At 36.0% G+C, this 16,219-nt stretch overlaps 1 protein-coding gene across 1 annotated transcript in view; it reads left to right on the forward strand.

The window, feature by feature from the left end:
* Nucleotides 1-12,293, forward strand: part of LOC128221668 (potassium voltage-gated channel subfamily H member 7-like) — a gene marked incomplete at its 5' end in the record, with an annotated part of 36,124 nt that extends 23,831 nt beyond the window's left edge. The window contains 10 exons of the mRNA XM_052930269.1: nucleotides 679-876; nucleotides 3,267-3,466; nucleotides 3,945-4,044; nucleotides 4,710-4,862; nucleotides 6,773-6,966; nucleotides 7,665-7,785; nucleotides 8,046-8,148; nucleotides 9,015-9,139; nucleotides 10,126-10,267; nucleotides 11,999-12,293. Coding sequence (XP_052786229.1) covers nucleotides 679-876; nucleotides 3,267-3,466; nucleotides 3,945-4,044; nucleotides 4,710-4,862; nucleotides 6,773-6,966; nucleotides 7,665-7,785; nucleotides 8,046-8,148; nucleotides 9,015-9,139; nucleotides 10,126-10,267; nucleotides 11,999-12,293 — 1,631 coding nt within the window. The remainder of the gene's footprint in view (nucleotides 1-678; nucleotides 877-3,266; nucleotides 3,467-3,944; nucleotides 4,045-4,709; nucleotides 4,863-6,772; nucleotides 6,967-7,664; nucleotides 7,786-8,045; nucleotides 8,149-9,014; nucleotides 9,140-10,125; nucleotides 10,268-11,998) is intronic.
* Nucleotides 12,294-16,219: the final 3,926 nt, after the last annotated feature.

Below are 16,219 nucleotides of genomic sequence, written 5' to 3' on the forward strand. Positions count from 1 at the left end.
TTGATAGTTGTCTAATGTATGTTGTCTTGCAGGGCTGTGTTTGCTATTTGGTATTTGATGTTAGATTGACCTGGATCCTTGTGCCTTTAAACCGTATATTGATTTAATTTTTGTCTACTGAGCCTGTCCCATCAGTTTCCATTATGTTATTGCACATTGCATGCAACAATAATTAGTGACGACAACAAAACCAGCCAACATTACAGCCCAATTCATCACGACGACGTATTCCAACCGATACATTTTGTGTTCTAGGTTGGCTCGACACGCTAGCCGACCACTAGAACGGACCATACATAATAAACGACACTTCGACTGAACCAAACATTAAAACCATTTACGCCAATGCTCTTTATTTCAATGTTTAACTAAACTGATATTATGACTTTATTTCAGAATAGCTAGGCACACGAGCTGAATGACCAACTGAAAGAACCTTGCAACATTAACGACACTCATTGAACCAATAAACAAAACCTTGAATATCACTACCCTATACTTTATATTTACTTAAACACAACTGACGTACTTTATACTTCAGGTTGGCTCGACACATTAGCAAACTATATGAACGACAGCACTTACGACACATGTGGTCCAAGCATTTAGACCACCTATAGCATCGCCCTAGTTTAGTTCACCTATGCTTTAACACAACCCAAATACTCTATCTTTCAGGTTGGCTCGACACACTAGCTGACCAATTGAACGAACCATACAGCATTAATGACACCACAAGTGGACCAAGCATCAAAACCACCTACATCACCGCCCTATATTTCACCTTCACATCTCTGACCAGTATCGGATTTGGGAATATATCACCCAACACCAACGCTGAGAAGATCTTTTCGATATTTGCCATGATGTTAGGATGTGAGTTTTGCTGTTTTTACAATGACAAATAGAACATTGCCTTAAGGGAAGTCGGCCAATTGCAAATATATAATCATCAACATATACATTATTATTTTATTCTACAGTCAAAAATGAAATTTAAACACAATTGGAAGTTTGCTGTTTTTTTCAATTGTGTTTTTAAAGTATGCTCTCGCTCTAAAATTAGTGTTCTTTGAAATATTGACAAAAAACAATATTGTAAACACAATATACGAGTAAATTTCAAACAGACGAGTATAAAAATATGCAATGATTTGAATCATACCCTGATTTTAATAACTTTTTATGTAATGTGACAAAAAGAGTTGAGATTGAGATTTCACTTGAATACGTTTGTGACATTGGGGCCTGGACTATCAATATAAAAAAAAACGGCGATATGATTTTTTATACCTAAGTTACTTTTATTTTTATCACCAGTGGTTTCCATAACGATTTATTTTCCAACTGAATTTATAGCCAGATCCCGAAATCCGTGGTAAAATCTGCGATAAGATTTATGTCAATCAAAATAAAGTATTATTCATAGGAAAACTAAGACATTCATTTATTGTATTCCTCTTTGATTCCTTTTATTCTCATAATATGTCACATTGATTGGCATGTGATTTATTAGCGACCACCAACAAATAGTTTATGCACTCCAGGGGGAATGATTTATTTGGTAAAAAAAGCTATGTGCTTTATAACAGGAAATCCTGTTCAAAATAGCTGCCATGTTGATTGGCTACATGGGATCCAACAGCTTATTCATAAGGAAAGCAACATTAAACGCAGAAATTTGACCGGCTATCTTAAAGGCGTACAATATTGATGATGCAAAAAAAAGCATTTCAATTTATTTTATTTTCAAGTTTGAATCGTTTGACTTAAATTATTTAAACCAAACAAAAGCATATGCTTTATATACAGATAAAAAAATAAATATGTTTTTTTTTTTTTAATTAATGGCTACGTGGTCACAAATTCTCCAGTTTTAAAAGCGCCAAAATATCGCTTATATTTTTTATCTGTACCTATATTATATGCGTTTTTTATCATTTTATAAATATCCAATGAGTTTAACATGATAATGCATTTAAATAAAAAACAAAACTGATAAATATGTTTGCTTTAATACATAGTGTGTGCCTTTAATAGTTGGTCCTTGGGAGAGATCAGTAACTGATGTTGGTAAAACTCGTGGCCTGACCCTCGTGCATGATTTTATAATAATTGTTTCAAATATTATGTAAACCTTTTCATTTATATGCTCATTTAAATATGTGTTTTCATGCAACAAAATGTTATGAAAATAATACCTGTCAGGGACCTTTACTGGCTTTTAATAAGATGTTAAATAATTTTCGGACATACGCGGTTTAGAAAAAAAATAAAACATAGCTTTATATAACGTGGAGAAACAAATATTAATGGCATTGGGTCGTACTCAATGCCCAAATTAGGTAAAGCTTACGCTTAACAGCAGACCTTGGGTGTTTGATTGGACTGTATAAATAACTGGCCAATAGACTGAATGGAATAACTAACACATATCTAAGGATAAGGATAAGAATTATATTTATTGAATACTGCAAAAGCTTATGAGCAACTATTTTTCAGCTGATCTAAGTTCTTATTTGCATAGGTAACGTTGAAAATTCAATAACTTTAGTCCAATGATTGATTCGTTCTAGGATTGGATCAGTTGCGCACACATTTTTTATAAGTCATTAATCTTAAGTTGTTACAAAACACACACGATTATATTTCCGGATAAGAGTTTAATTTGATATGACCTTCCCTCTAGCATGTTGTGTTACCTTACTTCGGAGCGCTGCCATATTCTTTTGTTGCATCTCGCTTATCATACTATTAATATAAATGGGCACGGATGAGTACCAAGAGCAGATGAAATTAATTTGTGATAATTATAGCATAATTTATGACAGCACTTGTGAGTGCCGCCATTTTCATAACGTTTCGTCCATTATGTTACGAATCTACCAGGGTATGGACGCGGTACACGAAACAATACAATAAATTTGTAATGATTATAGTACATTCGAGCGCTGCTATATTGGACAAACTTTCTTAAAGAGTGTAACAAATCTACGGAGGTACGGATAGGTTCAATTAATTTTTAATATTTTGTTACAGCATCTTTGAGCGCTGTCGTCATTGGGAGCGTTTCGTCACGCATGAAACGAACTTACCAGGTTATGGACGAGTTCCACGAGGAAACAAAACAGTAACTTCGTAAAAAAATATGACACATTTTTACAGCTCTTCTGACCCCTGCCATTTTTGGTAAATTTTCATCCAGAATAATACAAATCGACTTTGGGACGGACGGATTCAAAATTATGTTTATTTTTTTGTTACAGCACTTCTGAGCGCCGCCATATTTGGTAACGTTTCGTCCATCATGTTACGAATCTACCAGGGTACAGACGAATATCACGAGAAGATGCAATCTATTAAGGATTTCATCAATTTCCATCACCTTCCTAAAAACCTGGCAAGCCGACTGCAGGAGTCTTTCCAACACGCATGGTCCTATACGAACGGGATCGATATGAACTCAGTAAGATCGTTGTTACTAAAAACTATATGTGCATTGAATGGTACCCTTAAATGGATACGTTTATGATTTGTTGAATGCACTTTTACGAAATAAAAATACGAAATGAAGTGTGGTAAATCATTAGGAGTGTTAAAACTGATGTACTAACAGTTTTAATCCTTCAACTAATGTTGATATTTGCTCGAATATTGTATTATGAAGTATAGAGTGAATGGAGCCTTTCTTGCCGAAATAAAACAGATATTAAATTATATATGTCATTTGTATGGCAATTATCTTTAACGGGGTACGACACATATACCGTTTTAGGGTGTTGAAGACCATAAGTCTTCTTTGCTGAATGATGAAAAGCAAGCCACATTTTTAAATCCAATGATATTTCAAGGCTTACTCTAAGAAACAATTCCTCTCACTTTATAGTGAAATGCCATACCTTTTGTCTTTAACCGAGTACGACACATATACCGCTATGTTTTAGGTGTTGAAGGGCTTTCCTGAGTGCCTCCAGGCGGACATATGTCTCCATCTAAATCGGAACCTGCTGAATAACTGTTCTGCCTTCCAGAAAGCGTCCACAGGTATGCTTACATTCTTCATTGGTGGATTGTGTCGTTGGAAGTACTTAACAACCATCCTGTTTATATTGTTTAAAAGTTGTTCCATCCTATAAGACGGTGTCAGTTAGATTGAAGTCAACGTCCAAGTCTGCATGTTGTTCAAAGATAGCATGATTTATATTATTCTCTCTCTTGTTTTAAATATAACTGATGGCATTTAAAATATTTATGATTTTATGTGTAACATGCATAAATTACTGTAAAGTTTATACTTATTTCTTTTAGCACGATTGGGACTTAACTTTAGAGATTATAAGATCACGTTCGAGTCCATTATGGGTAAAAACTAGTACTGGTGTCCATTTTGAAAGTACATGAGAAGGTACCCCTTGTGGGGATCGACCCTTCAACCTCTGTTGTTTATAAGTGATTTTAAAACTTTAATTTCAGTGTGTGAAAGGGCTTTGTCTTTTCAATTCAAGACATTAACTTGAAATGTAATATATTGTGCTTAAAAGAAATACGATATTAAAATCAGCGTTACATTTATTATTCTACTGCTTGTAGGTTATTTTTAAAAAAAAGAAATCTCTGAATTTCAGGGTGTTCACGTGCACTGTGCAAAACAACCTCTTAATTTCAGGGTGATTATGCACGCTATCCATTTCTAAACCTTTGAATTTCAGGGTGTTTACGTGCGCTATCTATGCAATTCAAGACAACCCACGCCCCGCCTGGCGACACATTGATACATCCCGGGGATATCCTCACTTCCATATACTTCATGGCCCGAGGGTCCATCGAGATACTGAAGGATAACTCCGTCATGGCCATATTGGGTATGTTATAAGTGTTTGAGAGCATTTGCCTTTAAAGGGGGCACACTGTATATTTCATTGTCCGCAATAGAGAGAAATCCTTTTCATTTGTTCGATTGCTTAACCTTTTGTATCTTACTGGCGCAGAAAGAGTTTGTATTTCATCATATTTTTAATTTACATATAAGGTAAAAAGCATCTTCGGCGCTTATCTTACCCTTACCTTGTTCGTAGCTCATCATAATTTTAATTCACATATGAGATAAAAACAATATCTTCGGCGGCGATTTACACAAGCTAAGCTCTGCTTTGTGGGAAATCACTTTTTTGCCCTGACGCTAACCCTATCGTAACGTAGTTTGTATCTCACCATAGTTTTATTTATTTTAAGGTAAGACGATGTCTTCGGCCTAAATTTAGCGGAAATCAGCACTAGCGAAAAATACTTTACGGTGTCCTAGCGCTTACCCGAATGAAACAGTTTGCGAATCGCATCATACGTTTAATTTACTTTTAACTTTTTATGGTAAAGAAGAGATCTTCGGTGGAGATTCAGCGGAACTTAGCACTAGTGAAAAGTCCCTTTACTTTGTCTGAGCGCTTACCTTATCGTTACCTTTTTCGTATCTTCTAATATTTTTAAATTTCTTTTAAGGTAACGACGACATCTTCGGCGGAGATTTAGAGGAATTAGCGAAATGAACTAGATGTCCTGGCGCTAATTCTATCGTAGCTTTCTTCGTATTTCGTCATGTTTTTTGTTTACTTTTAACTTTTTAAGGTTAAGACGACATCTTCGGGGAATATTTGGAGCAACTCAGAACTAATGGGAAATCACTTTATTTTGCTCTGGCGCTAAACCCTATCGGAGCTTTCTTCGCATCTCATAATAGTTTTCATTCACATTTGAGATAAAGCCGATATCTTCGGCGGAGATCTAGAGGAAATAAACACTAGTGGGAAATCACTTTATTTGCCCAGGCGTTAACCCTATCGTATTGTAGTTCGTATCTCTTCATATTTTGATTCACTATTAAGCAAAAGACGAGATATTCGGCGGCAATTCAGACGAACTCACCTAATGTAATAAAACATTTTGATGCAGGAACAGTCTGATTCCCATTATTTATTTATTTTTAATTTACTTTTATGGGAAGGACAAGATATTCGATGAATATTCAGACGAACTCGTCTAACCTATTGTAAGATACTGGGTACCGGAAGAGTTTGTATCTCATTTTTAAATTCACTTTTAAGGTAAAGATGACATCTTCGGCGGAGATTTGAAGGAACATGCTTAACCTAACGTAACATATTGTTGGAGAAAGAATTCGTATCTCATAATAATTTAAATTAACATTGAAGGTTAAGACGAGATCTTGTTGGAGGAAGAATTCGTATCTCATAATAATTTAAATTAACATTGAAGGTTAAGACGAGATTTTCGACTGAGATACAGACCAACTCGAAGGAGCGTATTGTAAAATAAACTGATGCTGCAATAGTTCGTATCTCACCATAGTATAGTTTCTATGCAGGTAAAGACGACTTATTCGGCGGAGATTTAGAGGAACTGGGTACAAGCGGAAAGTCCCTATACTTTGTCCGAGTGCTTACTATATCGTAGTTTTCATCGTAACTCGTCATTTAATTGTACGTTTACATTTTTAAGGTAAAGACGACATATTCGGCGGAGATTTAGAGGAACTGGGTACAAGCGGAAAGTCCCTATACTTTGTCCGAGTGCTTACTCTATCGTAGTTTTCATCGTAACTCGTCATATATTTAATTGTACGTTTACATTTTTAAGGTAAAGACGACATCGTCGACGGGGATTTAGATAAACTAAGCACTAGCGGAAAGTCGCTTTACTTTGTCCTTGCGCTAACTTTATCCGAATCTTGGATTATATTTTTAAAATTACTTTTCAGGTAAAGATGATATCTTCGGCGGAGATTTGGAGGAACTTAGCACTAGCGGAAAGTCTCTTTACTTCGTCCGGGCGTTAACTTATTGTGATATCAACAAGATCGACATTTCTGATCTGAAAGACACTCTTCGCTCGTACCCGGAGTTTGCTGAAGAATTTATGAAGAAGATACAGGTCACGTTTAACTTAAAAAGGGTAAATTGTCTTTCTTTTATCACTTTATTAATAAACGATACTTATATGCTTCGCTTATTTTTACATTTTTATTAGAAATTCAATATATTATTAATGTCGAGTGAACATTATTCAGGTCATCACCGAAAATTCAATATTTAAAAATAAATAATGTTAACTGCGGAATTTTAAAACAGCAACCATAACAACTCGGCCATCCCCGGCAAGCTTCCGGATATGCATATATGTTTGATAATGGCCGAAGTATTCCGATTGTTTAAACTAGAATTATCATTCCCTTAGTCGCATTTTATAAATTTGAATTCCTCATTGTAAAAATAGCAAAGGGTTATATTCTCTGTATATATTAGCGTTACGTCATTTACCAATATTACACGAAGTTATATATAACTATCGGATATTATTTCAAACCGACTAAACTATATAGTCGATTGCGTATTAGTAAAATGTGATTCATTAAAATTGGTAACCAAATTATAAACAAGATATATAATTACTACTTTGATTGCATTTTCGTTTGTTTATGCTTGACGAACGCAGGATGGAAATATTACACATGAACGGTTGTGTTTGTTTGTCCTCCTGCATTCATAGAACATGGACGCTCGAAAAAAAATGCGACCAAACCTTAATCAAACATTCATGTCCTCACCTATAATGAATGGAGAAAATTAATACATCAAAATATTGGTTTGCAGGGAACGCTTTATGAAACAAAACGAAAGTCACGGATAGATGAGGAAAAGCTACGATTTATTCGCCAGAAACGTCCGACTTTACAGTCTAGGCGAGGAGCAGATAGATCGTCAAATGAGTCAGGTATTTGAAACGTTGATAATGTCATGGCTTTCATGGTTCATGTTTTTCCAGGGGCTGTATTCGATAACGACATAAGAATTAATTTTATTGCAATTCCTGTTTATCCTGAACAAGCTTACATGGACCTGTACAGATTCAAGATTTTTCTTAACAAACTGACATTGACTTTAACAGGTTCTCGAAGATTTCTCCTGAACTTTCTCTCTTTGTATTGACATTTGCAGGGTACATTATACTAACTTCATGGGGTTTTTTTCTAGCGCATCATAGGCGGAGGAAACACAGCGCATCTCAAACGGACGATGATCGCGGTACCCATCGCCTTGAGATATCCCCTGAACAGGCGTACACGGACATAAACAGGTTGGTAACATTTATTCAATTTAAGGGAGCTTTGTATTTCACCAGCGTCAAAAATGGCAAATGTTACAAGGTCTGAGAGGCACTTCAAGGCTCCACACTATCATAAAATTGTATTACTGATAATATATTATAAGTTCAAGATAAATATGTTACCCGATATGATTTGTATGGGGCAAAGAAAACCTAATGCTCGAACCAGAATATGGTTAACTGCACTCCGTGTATTCTGTTTTGGCCACCCACAAACCCCGTAACGTATATATCGCATCGCCAGCTGTTTACATTGATCAAGACGCCAACACTTGTTGGAAACGTTTAATTTAATTATTCGAATCGGAAAACAGATGCCGCTTTGGAACGAAGTAAAGTTAAGGGACCCAATATCAAAAATGTGGGATCACCGCGTGACCAGTCCTGGACCAATGGCGTTGCGCCATTCATTTTGGAGGCGCGTTATATTTAAGTATCATTTGTATGAAATGACGCCTGAGTTACCGCCTTGGAACATTCAGCGAAACAGGAATGAACTTGGTGACATAAATGGACTCGTTCACAGATTAAACGTTGGCAACAAGTTGTTGAAATTGAATTATTTGACTGACCTTTAATGAACAGAAACCGATTCTCCGATTCACAGAATTTAGTACATCCAAGCTTAAAATGAATCAATTTTCAACAAAGTTCCTAACGCTTTTCGGTAAAATAGAGCTAATCGGAACTATTGCTACAAGCATTTATTTCACATTTCAAATGCAGTAATAAATGTCGATACATGTATGACCCTATAAACCGTGAACGATATATTTCTTTAAAAAATGAATTTGGTTGCCTTTAAACTAGTTTACAACTTGTCTGTTTTCTTACAGGGATTTTGAAGACCGAAGGGAGGCGACCCACGATGATAATCAACTTGAAAGTAGACAAAAGAAGAAGAAGAGGAAAGATAACCAGAAAAATATTAAGACAGACCTGTCCCCAGAAGTTTCCACCGGTATGTTGCTATTTCGTTTAAAAGGAGCACATTATATGTTGAAGGGCACAATATATGCGACAAGGGGCATAGCATATGTTTAAGAGACACACTATATGTAACAGGTGCACAATATATGTTAAAGGGACACAATATATGTTAAAATGGCACGATATATGTGAAAGGGCACGATATATGTGAAAGGGCACGATATATGTGAAAGGGACACAATATTTGTTAACGGGCACGATATATATGAAAGGGACACAATATATGTTAATGGACACAATATATGTTAATGGACACAATATATGTTAATGGACACAATATATGTTAAAGGGACACAATATATGTAAAACGTGAACAATGTACGTTAAATTGGCACACTATAGATTAAATGGGTACAGTAAAGGTCGATGCAAAACATATCATATAATATCATATAATATAATAACATAATATATATATAATATAATAATATAATAATAATAATAATAATAATAATAATATAATTATATATATATTATGTTATTATATTATATGATATTATATGATATGTTTTGCATCGACCTTTACTGTACCCATTTAATCTAATAACATATCATATATATATATATAATATAATAACATATCATATATATATATAATATAATAACATATCATATATATATATATATAATATAATAACATATCATATATATATATACTATAATAACATATCATATATATATATAATATAATAACATATCATATATATATATAATATAATAACATATCATATAATGATAGCATTATCATGTTTAACTCATTTGACTTTAAGAATCAAAAAACAAAAAGGATATATGATTTATGTACCGAAATAAAATAGTAGCCTTTATGACAGGCGTTTCCTCTCTTAATAGTTACGTGGCCACAAATTCCCCCACTTACAAAATCGCCATAATATTGCTAATATTATATCGGTATATGTATCTGTCGAAATTCAAGCTCTCTATTTACTCTTTTAGCCACTTCGTATACGCCAAAATCCATGAGCAGCTCGGGGAACAGGTTTTCCTGGGGACATCCACCAATTTTCGGTGACAAAGAGGACCAAGAGGACACACAGAATATGGTGGATATAGAGCATAAACTGGATCATTTATCTGCGTAAGACCTCCCTTGTTTTTCTAAGGGCATCATAGCATACGGAACTCCTCGGAACTCTTCGGCCATTTACCATCGAGAAACAACCTCGGATGTATATGCACGGTTTATAATGTACAAGTAGATCGCGTAGTAATATCAATTAAAAGAAATCTTAATGACTTTACTCTTGGAAATCATAACTATTCATAAAATAATACAGTTTAATGGCGGTCAATTTAGACTTAGTAATACAAAGCACATATAGCATTCGGAACTCATCGGAACTCATCGGTACTCCTCGGCCAATTTCCATCGAAAAACAACCTCGGTTGAATATGGACGGTTTACCATGTACAAGTACAAGTAGATCGGGTAGTAATTTCAATTTAGTAGTTAAACGTTATGACTTTACTCTTGGGAATCATTATTATCTATGAAGTAATACAATTCAATTGCAGTCTATTTAGACTTAGAAATACAGAGCAAATATAGCATTCGGAACTCCTCGGCCATTTTCCGTCGAAAATAACCTCGGATGTATATGGACGGTTTAAAAAGTAAAAGTAGATCGCGTAGTTATTTCAATTTAGCAGTTAAACGTTATGACTTTAGTGTTGGGAGTTATCATCATTAATGCAATAATACAGTTCAATGGCAATCAATTTAAACTTAATAGTACACAATACACGTTAAGACACTAGAATGAATTAATACTTTTCTATATTTTTCGGACTGTTTCTACTGATGTACCGGCATACATCCGAGGTCGTTTTCGATGGAAAATGGCCAAGGAGTTCCAAATGGAAATCTTGGTTATCTGTATAAAACTATAAATCAACTCTTCAGTAATGTACCCAACGTCAATATATCACTGAGCTTTGCAGTTCAACGCCATATACCATTTACATAATTATGTCGGCCGTTAACTAAAACGGAGTTCGGCTTCAGTTCTAACCTCTTTTTAGGTTAAACATTATATATTTTATTTGAAGAAAGTTGTGATTACTTTTACTAAGTTACTCTTGTTGGCACGATGTTGCGCGAGAGTGTGGTCTTGTGTTGTTGTGGCTACCGGAGTACCCGGAGACAACCCACTTGTCCGACACGGTGACCACTAACCAAACTCACATTCGTCCAGGCAGGGAATCGAATCCGAGCCGTCTTGGTGAGAAGCAAGTGCACTATCCACTGGGCTAACCAGACAACCTAAATATTACTGTTGTTCTTAATGAATTGAAGAAAAGTACTTAGAGAAGGAATCGTTTTACAACGATCGTGTAATGTGTTAATATTTCAATATGTGCGCCAATAATATCAGGTTCCTTGCGATTTTTATTGAAGTTAATAGCGGTTGATTATCTTGCTTGCTCGACTCATTTTCAAAGAAAACTAAACGACGTAATATGTCATACCGTTGGTGGTGGTGGCGTTGGCGTTGCGACGGCGTTGGCGTCAAAACTTAAGCATTTGAAATACAGTCGAAGCCCGTTGGCTCGAACTCGCTTGGCTCGAAATCCTCGTTGGCTCGAACTAAATTTTAAGGACCGTTTATTTCAACTCAAGGCAAGAATAACCGCTTGGGTCGAATTTTTCTGAGGCTCGAGTTTTTTTCGCCGATCTCTTGGAATTCAAGCCAACGGGGTTCGACTGTAGAATTATCCAATAGTTTCACATTTTCCCAAGTGCAAGTGTAACCAAGGACAACTTGTGTACATGTTTAACAAGGTACATAACTCTTGTTTCTCTTTTCAGACGCATGAACAAATTTGAAGCTGACTTATTCACCACCGTGGACAACATACTGCTACTCCTAGGACAAAAACCAAATGTCAAAGTTGTACAAGACAGTGACTTGAAAACGTGTAGTGAACCAGTATTACCCAGTACTAGTGAACGTCCAGACATTAATGTTAAATTACGAGCAAGATTTGACACCGATACAACGAAGTCTAAACACGAACCATTGATACAAATACAGACAGCTAGGAAAGGCGCTAGGCTAGTCAAATCCCCAAGTGAATTAGCAAAGTTGTTAGATAAAATGTGATCGAAATAAATGTGTGTGACATATGCCAGTGTTTGTTTCTGTTCTAAGGCCTAGTATAATCCTTCTATAATTGCCCCCCACCCCCACCCCCCCCAAACAAAACCCCTGTGTATTGTACACAACCTTTGTGTATTGATCTTAATCTAGTTGCCTAATTATCTTATCAGATCTCTGATCTGTATATCCTGCTGTGCAGTTTTGGAGGTTTTATTATAGAAATGGACCCTAAATGGCCCTGAGCCATATAAACAAATAAACAGGAAATTGGCATCGACTGTGTCATCAGTGCAATTAGCAGGAGATGCACAGCATGGGATTGTTATGCCAAACATTCCTTAAACTAGGCCTTTAACCTCATGTTTAAAGGGGCACACTATAGGTTGATACTTAAACGAGGCCTTTAACCTCATGTTTAAAGGGGCACACTATAGATTGATACTTAAACTACGCCTTTAATCTCATGTTTAAAGGGGCACACTATAGGTTGATACTTAAACTAGGCCTTTAACCTCATGTTTAAAGGGCACACTAAAGGTTGATACTTAAATGATCAAACAAAAAGGATATGATTTAGGTACAGATAAAAATATATTAGCTTTTATAAGGTTTTTGTTTTAATTAATAGCTACGTGGCCACAAAATCCCAAGTAGAAAGCACAAAGCATCGCTTAAATGTTTGTCTGTACCTAAATCATATGCATTTTTGTTTGTTTTGATCAAAAAGTCAAATGAGTGAAACACGAAAATGCATTACAATTGAAAAGGATTAAGGCATCAACCTATATTGTGCCCCGTCTGTGTTCTATTCCCGGCCTGTGCGCTTGTGAGTTTGTTTTTTGGTCACCAAGCCAGACAAGAGGGTTACCTTACTCTCGAACAATAATTGAATATATACGGTTTAATTAGGTCGCACATGAACCCAACTATTGTCCAATGGAATGACTGCTTACATATTGAATACTCTTCAGTTACGAGTACAGAAAAGTATTGGAACTAAAATGGCGGCGCCCATGAAACCGTTAATGAATGAATGTGTTTTGCATTTAGGTCATGTTTGAAGCAGAAATCATCGAAATTTTTACTCAAAATCAAGTACTTTCGGTAATGTCATTTGTTCGGATAGGAGAACACAAGTGTACTCTTATTAGATATATTCCTAAGGATGAGGGGACGATATACGATCAGATGCTAGGCTTTGTAATAGAGTTATAACTCGAATGGCTAAAGTAAATATGTGTTGTCGTTAAAAATCACATCGCTATACTATGGCCTTACACGTGTCATAATCTATAAATAGTACTAAAGGGTTATAACTCACATCGCTATACTATGGCCTTACACGTGTCATAATCTATAAATAGTACTAAAGGATGGTAACTCACATCGCTATACAATAGCCTTACACGTGTCATAATCTATAAATAGTACTAAAAGGTGGTAACTCACATCGCTATACTATGGCCTTACACGTGTCATAATCTAATATGAACTTAGGCGCTGCCTCTACGGGCTTGAAGTGTTATTGCCGGACACATTAAGTTTACTTAATGACTAAGTGAAACATACTAGGAGTAAAAGGGAAACGTTTTTTTGTATATGTTAATAAAACTGTTTAAATAACAAGCAGTTCTGTTGCTGTTGAAAAAGGGGCATACTTTTGTAAAAATGCTTGATAGAGTTACCTCCTCCTGAATACAGGTGGGGGGCATTATGGTGAACAAGCGTGCAAAGTTTCAAAGACAGATGTCAATGGACTTTGAAAATATTTGAGGTGGTACGCTAATGATATAAAATGAAAATGATATAATCTCATGGCCGTGACCGAAAATAATTTACAACCAGCATGAAACAATGTTATTTAGGAATGAAACAAACAGAAAAGATAAAATTAAAATATTCAAACACGCTACTGTTTGGATACATTTTCATAAAGTGATTGTGAAATACTAATAAATTACCGCATGATGTCTACTCCAATTCAATTTCGGCTGGGTGGTCTGTCATCATCCCCATCTCCAACCTGTTGCAAACAATAGCAAATTAATAATAAGTTATTAAGGAATTGGATTACTAAAAAATGTCCATAGTTGACATACCTGGTTGATGTAATTACAAAAAATCATATTTTCAAAAGGACATTCACTAAAGGCTTTGAGTTGGGTTGGTGAAGCTGGCATTTATGCACCAGTCAATTGTAACCCCACCCCCGGTCCGGGGTATAGCAGGGACTTTGACTTCCGGTCAAGCCAACCCCAGCTAAAATCTCCGCCTAGACTATTGTCATTGTAATTTTCTAAAATAGTGTAATGATTCATGTACACTGAACTCCTTCTCATTGTGCTGTACCACATAAAGTTTTATTAAATTCCATCCGGTAGATTTCAAGTTATGCTCCGGACAAGAAAAGGGTAACAAAGGGCAATAACTCTGTAATTGGTTGAAATAGAATTGCGGTTCCTATACACTGCACTTCTTCTCATTATGATCTATCACTGTATGAAGCTTTATTAAATTCCATCCAATAGTTTTCAAGTTATGCACGGGACAAGAAAAAGTAACAAAGGGCAATAACTCTGTAATTAGCTTAAATAGAATTGAGTTTCCTGTACACTGCACTTCCTCTCATTATGATCTATCACTGTATGAAGCTTTATTAAATTCCATCCAATAGTTATGCTCGGGACAAGAAAAAAGTATTAAAGGCCATAACTCTGTAATTAGCTAACATAGAGTTATGGTTCTTGTGCACTGCACTTCCTCTCATTGTGCTTTACCATTGTATGAAGTTTCAATAAATTCCATATAGTAGTTTGCAAGTTAATGTCTGGAAAAAAAATTGACAGCAAAAAAATAAAATAAAGGGCAATAAATCAGTAATTAGCTAATGTAGAGTTATGGTTCTTGAACACTGCACTTTTTCTCATTGTGCTTTACCATTGTATGAAGTTCCAATGAATTCCATCCAGTTCTTTTTAAGTTATACTCCAGACAAAAAAGTAACAAAGGGCAATAACTCAGCAATAAGCAAGAATAGAGTTATGGTTATTGTACACAGTTTCCTCTCATTATGCTCTACCATTGTATAAAGTTTAATCCAATTCTATCCAGTAGTTTTTAAGTTTTGCTCTGGACAAAGTTGCAACAGACCGATCGACCACAGGGAATAAATATTATTAAAAGTTAGAAAAACAACAACATGATAGTATTTAACAGCTTTTTTCCATTGATTTTTTAATTGAATTGTCCCCGACATGAGGAAATAGTAACTAGAATATTTTGTACTTCTTATGCACCAGTAAATTGTAAACACGCCCCCCCCCCCTCCCAGGTCCGGGGAATAGCCTGGACTTTGACTTTTGGTCCAGCCAACCCCGGTTAAAATCCCCGCACGGCGGTGACGAACTGATGGTTAAACCCCGGCCAAATGCCCCCGCACCCCAGAGACTCTATATAAGGCCCAATCTCGGCTTAATTTGGCGCTATGACAAAACAACCGCGGTCACCCGGCCCTGCTGGACCACCTGGAGAATTAGTTAGAAAATAAAAACATGTCAACATGATATAATTTAACAGCTTTTTTCCATTGATTTTTTAATTGAATTGTCCCTGACATGAGGAAATAGTAACTAGAATATTTTTTACTTCGTATGCACCAGTCGATTGTAAACACGCCCCCCCCCCCCAGGTCCGGGGAATAGATAGCCTGGACTTTGACTTTTGGTCCAGCCAACCCCGGTTAAAATCCCCGCACGGCGGTGACGAACTGATGGTTAAACCCCGGCCAATTGCCCCCGCACCCCAGAGACTCTATATAAGGCCCAATCTCGGCTTAATTTGGCGCTATGACAAAACAACCGCGGTCACCCTTTTCCCCGGCAGTCCCCGGTATACCCCCGGACCTGGGCTGCGGGGGGCGTGGTTACAAT

Source organism: Mya arenaria, chromosome 16, assembly GCF_026914265.1.
Source record: "Mya arenaria isolate MELC-2E11 chromosome 16, ASM2691426v1".
Taxonomy (NCBI): domain Eukaryota; kingdom Metazoa; phylum Mollusca; class Bivalvia; order Myida; family Myidae; genus Mya; species Mya arenaria.